At 40.1% G+C, this 6,569-nt stretch overlaps 1 protein-coding gene across 4 annotated transcripts in view; it reads left to right on the plus strand.

Moving 5' to 3' along the window:
• The window catches only part of LOC122078439 (triacylglycerol lipase 2-like), an 8,160-nt gene extending 1,607 nt beyond the window's left edge, over nucleotides 1-6,553 (plus strand). The window contains exons 1-9 of one of the 4 annotated variants that reach the window (XM_042644416.1): nucleotides 862-1,300; nucleotides 1,458-1,574; nucleotides 3,027-3,167; nucleotides 3,288-3,398; nucleotides 3,481-3,624; nucleotides 4,538-4,578; nucleotides 4,663-4,742; nucleotides 4,964-5,029; nucleotides 6,060-6,553. In XM_042644416.1, coding sequence (XP_042500350.1) covers nucleotides 1,085-1,300; nucleotides 1,458-1,574; nucleotides 3,027-3,167; nucleotides 3,288-3,398; nucleotides 3,481-3,624; nucleotides 4,538-4,578; nucleotides 4,663-4,742; nucleotides 4,964-5,029; nucleotides 6,060-6,379 — 1,236 coding nt within the window. In that variant the 5' untranslated portion in view covers nucleotides 862-1,084 and the 3' untranslated portion in view covers nucleotides 6,380-6,553. Of the gene's footprint in view, nucleotides 1-861; nucleotides 1,301-1,457; nucleotides 1,575-3,026; nucleotides 3,168-3,287; nucleotides 3,399-3,480; nucleotides 3,625-4,537; nucleotides 4,579-4,662; nucleotides 4,743-4,933; nucleotides 5,030-6,059 lie in introns of those variants that run through there. The other 3 variants (XM_042644414.1, XM_042644418.1, XM_042644415.1) reach the window with 3 other exon arrangements.
• Nucleotides 6,554-6,569: the final 16 nt, after the last annotated feature.

The following is a 6,569-nucleotide window of genomic DNA, read 5'->3' on the forward strand; positions in this document are numbered from 1 at the left end:
GCCCGACACGTTTAATAAACGGTCCGGGCTGGACCGGTCTATAAACGGTCGGTCCCGATCGGTTTAGTCGATTCGGGCCACGAATTGACACCCCTAGTTCATCATACTTAGAATCACATTTTGTGCATCATTATTACATGAAATCATTGGATTTATAAGGATTTACAAACTTTTTTCAAGAGAAAATGAGGGTTTCAATTTATTTCAAATTTCTTAGATCTACTCATGCTCAATGATTAAAAATGTTTAGATTTTTTATATGTTATGTAAAACAAGTGTTCTACAACTTCCATGGAAAATTTTGATTTTTCTCAAAAAAATATATTTGTCTATCAATACCATACCCTCATCATTTTGAACATTTTCAACTCAATATATTTGTCTATCAATACGATACCCTCCACTTAAGTATTTATGCATTCTACACGTTATATATAACTTTTTTTAACTATTTTTTTATGCAAAAGTGTATAAAAATGTGTTCCCTATCCATTTATGTGCGTATCTTTAGCGTATCTTAGCGTATCTCCGATACGATACGATACCTCCGATACGTATCTTAATTTTGACCGACCGATGCAACGACCGATACCGATACTTTAATCCTTGTATATATATATATATATATATATTTTTTAATTCAATTCTTGACAACCAAACTATAAGATTGAATGATGATAGGAAAGGATGGAAAAGCTGAGACTGGGTCCCATGGTCGACCTTCGCTGCTGCTAAGCTCTCTCAACTTTTGTCAGTTGCCCACAAGGGGCCACAATAGAACGTGAAAGTTTCATTTCCCCTTGTCGCTTTATTGAACCACTAACTCTTAATTCATTCTTTCCGTCACTGTTTTGCAAAGACTCAAAAAGAGAAGAGAAAACCCATTTCCTTTCCTTTCCCCACTTCAGCTCTGTGTCTCAGTCCTTTTAAAAGGGGGATCGAGTCTCATGACTCTCGACTCTCAACTCTCACCAGTCATCAGATACATAAAATTCGTAACTCCACATCGATCAGCTCTCCTCGGACATTCTTTCTCTCTCCTGGGTTTGGAGAAAGATCAGAAATTAAAAAAGATTATAAACCGATGGATCTCCATCTCCAAGGAGGGTTCTACAGATGGTCAGTCGTAGTGATGAGCCTCTTCGTGTCCGTCCTTGTGGTGGTGGAGCCCCACCACGCTGTGGCCTCCAGTCGTCGCGCCACCTTCACTCTGTTCAGCGGTGCGCCACCAGATCCTCCTATTGTTGGGTTGTGCGAGTCTTCCATTATCATACATGGTTACCAGTGCCAGGAGTTCTATGTAAGATATATATATATATATATATATATAGAGAGAGAGAGAGAGAGAGAGAGAGAGAGAGAGCTCTTCTTCTTCTTCTTCTTCTTCTTCTTCCCTGTTTTAGAATTAAATTTCTTCATGTTTGGAGAAATGTAATGAGTATTTTTCTGGGTTTCAGGTGAAAACGGAAGATGGGTATGTGCTTAACATGCAAAGAATCCCCAGGGGACGTTCAGGTAGTGGATTATTGAACAATATGAAACAACCAGTCTTACTGCAACACGGTGTACTCGTGGTATGTTCTTCATCACATCTCACCTCAAATAACTCATAATTTATTTACTACTCCATAAGTGCCTGCTCCACTATCCCACATGCAATGCTTCCTAATTACTGTTACAACTTGATTCCTTTCACTTTTTTTGTTTAAAAAAAAAAAGGTAAATTTTGAATTCCCAGCTGCACCCGTCTCTAATAGAAATTTTCAAATCCAGTAATCTCTACTTTCCACATCGGAGCACACATTGGAGCTAAAATCTTTTCCTTCCACGCGGAAACACACATGGGTATTGACTGTTTTTACTGTTACGACCTCAACAATCTCTCCTTCCACGCGGAAGACACATGGGTATTGAAAGACTAAGACTTTGGAAGAATATAGTTTACAGTTCACCCGTTCACACTTTCCACACGAGAACCCAAAACTCAAACAAATATGTCGGTTTCAGTTACGACAGTTTTGAGTTTCACCACCAAACACGCTCATTGATAAGGGAATTAAGGAAAACCTAAAGGATTGGGTGGTCGGTGATTCTCATTGACAAGATAAAGACTAACAAAGAAAATCATGTACAGAGTATTCTGTATTATTTTGTAACTGAAATGCCAATCCTCACCCGTCATTAGAGGAGAAACTTATTCAGTTGATGCTACTTGGCCTTGGGCTCTCTTTATTTGTTTATTTTTTTTTTTATATTGAGAACTGAAACTAGATCTGCTCATTAGTTTTGAAAACAGATATGCTTGTGCTTGGGATGTGTGTCCAAGTCGTGTCAACCCTTCAATGTGTACGGGAGGAAGTTGTAGAATCGAACCTTATCATATTTTGGTGTGTAAAGGAGTAAATGGCCCTTGGCCCTATTAACGCCCAGTATGCTCAGTAGCAAAAAAAAAAAATAATAATAATAATACACGAGACTGCAACTCTTGGGGGATGGGGGGGGGGGGGGGGCTTGAGGCTTGGGCTAAGAAGTGATGATGTTGGAAGTACAAATTTCAAAGCAGATTGAGATTTTTGTTTGTTTTTATGAGTTTGGTCTCCACCAAGGCTGAATAATCCCTGAGAGGAGGGTGGCAAAGATCTGGCTGGACTCTCTGACTCTGCCCTGCTCTGCTCTGTTTTAGACTTTTTAGCTTCTTGGAAGCCCATGAACTGAAAGATGATCCATACATTATCCATGAATGAATAAATTGAGTAGCAGTGACTGAATAATACTGAATAGTATAAGATGACAAATGGGTTACTTCATATCTGTGTGTTTGGAGCTTGGAGATCTCTCCAATGACTTGCAGTCGAACCCAGTAAACTCAATTTGCCAGTTTCAAGCTCTGGCATATAAGTCCTTGACGCTATATATATATGTATATCTTTCTTCACAGTACACACGATTCAATAAAGCCACAAACCCCAGCTCTAGTAGTCCAATCCACTGGTGGTGAAGTGTTTGTTTTGTACTTACATATATAGGATGGGATGACATGGGTGCTGAACACTCCAGAACAAGCCTTGCCGTTCATCTTGGCAGATAGTGGGTTCGACGTATGGATTGCCAACACCAGAGGGACCAGATTTAGCCGTTCTCATCTTACTCTTGATGCATCCCAACGGGTACTAATCCCACCATTTTAATTTCATTGCTTTCATTCATTTTTTTACTGTTTTTGGACTGTCCTGCGCATGCTCTTTTCTAATTTATTTACTCTCTCTCTTTCTCCCTCTCGCTGCAAGGCATACTGGAATTGGTCTTGGGATGAGCTTGTGGAGTACGATCTTCCTGCTACAATTGACTTCTTGTACCGTCAAACAGGCCAGAAGATCCATTACGTGGGCCACTCCATGGTCTTCTTCTTTCTTTCATCATCTTCTTCTTCTTCTTCAACATCATCATCATCATCATCTTAATAGATATGATATATTGCAGGGGACCTTGATAGCTCTGGCATCGTTTTCAGAAGGGAAGTTGGTGGACAAATTGAAATCCGCTGCCTTGCTTAGCCCTGTTGCCTACTTGAGCCATATGACCACTGCTATTGGCGTACTTGCGGCCAGATCATTTGTAGGAGAGGTATGTATACTTGGAGTTTGGAACCCTTTTTTTTTTCATACAATCACCTGGTTGTACATGTGAGTATCCAACACATGTCTCACTTCCTGCCATTACAAGGGTGAAGAGGGGTATATTTGAAAACAAAAGAGAAAAGTGTTGGATGCTCACAAATATGACCAATGTACAAGCAACACATCCAAATTATGTATGTGTACCTGTATAAGTATAGTATATGTGTGCAACCACATATTATTTCAAAGTTGGAATCAGCTCCAAGTTGGAGTGTAAGGACTCTTTATGTACAGTTTCATCACAACATGTGTCCATTTTCTTTCACAAATGCCACTCTAAATAGAGTCAAACTCCCCTCCCCTGCATGTAACCATTTCACACCGTTGATGGTCCCCACAACCTATTGAGATGGGATGGGGTGGGGTGGGGTGGGGTGGGGTGGGGTGGGGTGGTTGTCTACATAGGAGAGAAGGCTAACCTTTCTCCTTTAAACATTCTTAACTCATGGCAACATAGAGGGACATTTATAAAAACAGGACACTCATGAGTTAAGACAATTTCTTAGGGTTTCAAAAATCGAAATCAAGTCAATGAAATCGGTCGATCTTGATCTGATTCTAACCAATCTCATGAGTTATGACAATTTCTTAGAGTTTCTAGGCGGAAGGAACTAGCTCCTCTCTATAAAGCCCAGGGACCAAGGTCACCCCAGCCGTGGGATCACTTTATGGAAAAGAATTTTATCCGGCTGACTCTGGTCAAACCCTGACCGATTCCAGCTGAATCAAAATTAATTGAACCCAATCCAAATCCCGAGTTTAATAACCTTGGAACTCCTCTGCTCTCTGGTCTCTTAATAGCAGCAGGGTTGATGTAAATTTATATGAATTGTAAAGTTCTCTCTCTTCTTTTCTAGCAGATGACCAAACTGATGGGTGTTGCAGAGTTCAACCCAAAAGGGTAAGAGCACTAGATTGCCCTTTCCTCTTTAAAAAGACTTAAGAAGTAAACTTATTTTTCTGTTCCATTGGTATCTGAAAACAGGAAAGAAGTTGCCAACTTACTCCATTCACTCTGCATGAATCCTAGTGTGGACTGTTATGATCTAATGACCTCATTCACAGGTATCTAACCAAGCTACTATAAATTCTAGTTCTGCTGATCCAAAGTGCTCCAAGCTATACAAAGATCTCTATTGGAAAAGAAAAAACACTACATAAAGTATATTAATTTTTGCATCATAGTGTCAATATATCCAATTAGAATTTAGATTAACTAAGCAATTTAACCTTAAGAAAATTGTTGATGATGCGAGGTAAAAATTGCTGCCTCAATGTCTCCACGGTTGATCTCTTCTTGAAGAATGAGCCTCAGTCCACCTCCACCAAGAACATGGTGCATCTCGCTCAAAGTAAGTCATTAGAAAGAATTATGGGTTGGTTTACAATAACAGTGAAAGTTTTTCGTCACCCAAGGGAAAGAGGGAATCTATTCATCCATAGAGATTAGATGTTAAATAGTAAGCCACCCCCCCCCCTCTCTTCCTCACAAAGGTTCATAATACATTTCCTTCCTCGAATTATTTGGGTCATATCCCAAAGTACAAGAGAATGAGAGATTCCATCTTCATCATACCGAATTGCCCTCCATACATGCCGTGGTGTGTATAGAGACAAATGGTATTACACACAATATGTACCATATATGATGTCATAGTCATACAAAAAATATATGAAAATAAAAGAAAAGTCCCACCACAAAATTGAAAGTAAGTCAATACTCCAAAAAGAAAAGGACCAATTTCTCCTCACCATGGAGATCTGAATCTTTTGATGATTGTTATGGGGGAAGGGTATTTTTAACCTTATACAATAATAGTCCAATCACAAGGTCACACATAGGTAGAGAGGATGTTCTTTCTTCTTCACACAAACCAACTCTGTCATGTGGCAATGGAAGAGACATGGCATTGAATTAATTTAAGGGAGAGGGTTCCCTAAAAGGCAGAGTGGCCCCTGTCCTAGAGTTAGGGTCAATAGGAGCATGTGCGGAAGCATTAATAGGAGCGAGATTTCCACCTTTTATGAGGGTGGAACAATCACTTACCCCCCCCCTTTGTGTCTGGGCATAATGGACATATTGCCTTTCAGGTTTCTTTTTCTTTAATTTAAATATAATTAATTATATGTAAAAAAAAAAAAAAAAGTTTCCCAGTTGCATGGCCATAGGTGGTCCCATGTACAAGTATAGGGGGCATGTGAAATTATTACCCTAGCTCCCATCATGAAATAAAAAAAAAAATATCATCCATATTGATGCTATATGAGGTACTCTAATTGGCCCCTGCACTGGTGCAGAGGCCACACGTCTAAGCAGCGATCTCTTGATTTGATTATAATTAGGAGTAGTGATCATCCATCACAGAAATGAAAATCTTGCAGCTGCCAGAAAAGGGTTGGTGTCAAAGTACGATTATGAGAAGAAAGATGTGAACATGGAGCACTACGGGCAAGGGACGCCGCCCATATATAACCTCTCCAACGTCCCAAGAGACCTTCCTTTGTTCCTCAGCTACGGAGGACGAGATGCCCTCTCCGACGTTGGTGACGTGGAGTTGTTGCTGGACAGCCTTAAGTTCCACAACGGGGACAAACTCACCACTCTGTTCCTCAAGGATTATGCTCACGCTGATTTCATCATGGCCGTCAACGCCAAAGAGATGGTCTACAATGCCCTTATTGCCTTCTTCAGACGCCACTGATATCCATCATTACACCAAGAAACAAAAACAAGGAAGAGAACTTATATGTAGTCCTGTGTCTTATGATGGGAAAAAATATACCCCAAAAAAAAAAAAGTCTACTGATGGGAATTTCCTAGACTCCCAAGCTTGATCCTTGAGGAGCCAATTCAAGATTTGGGCTGGTTTTGACAATTCCTTACCCCCCCCC

Source organism: Macadamia integrifolia, chromosome 5, assembly GCF_013358625.1.
Source record: "Macadamia integrifolia cultivar HAES 741 chromosome 5, SCU_Mint_v3, whole genome shotgun sequence".
NCBI lineage: Eukaryota > Viridiplantae > Streptophyta > Magnoliopsida > Proteales > Proteaceae > Macadamia > Macadamia integrifolia.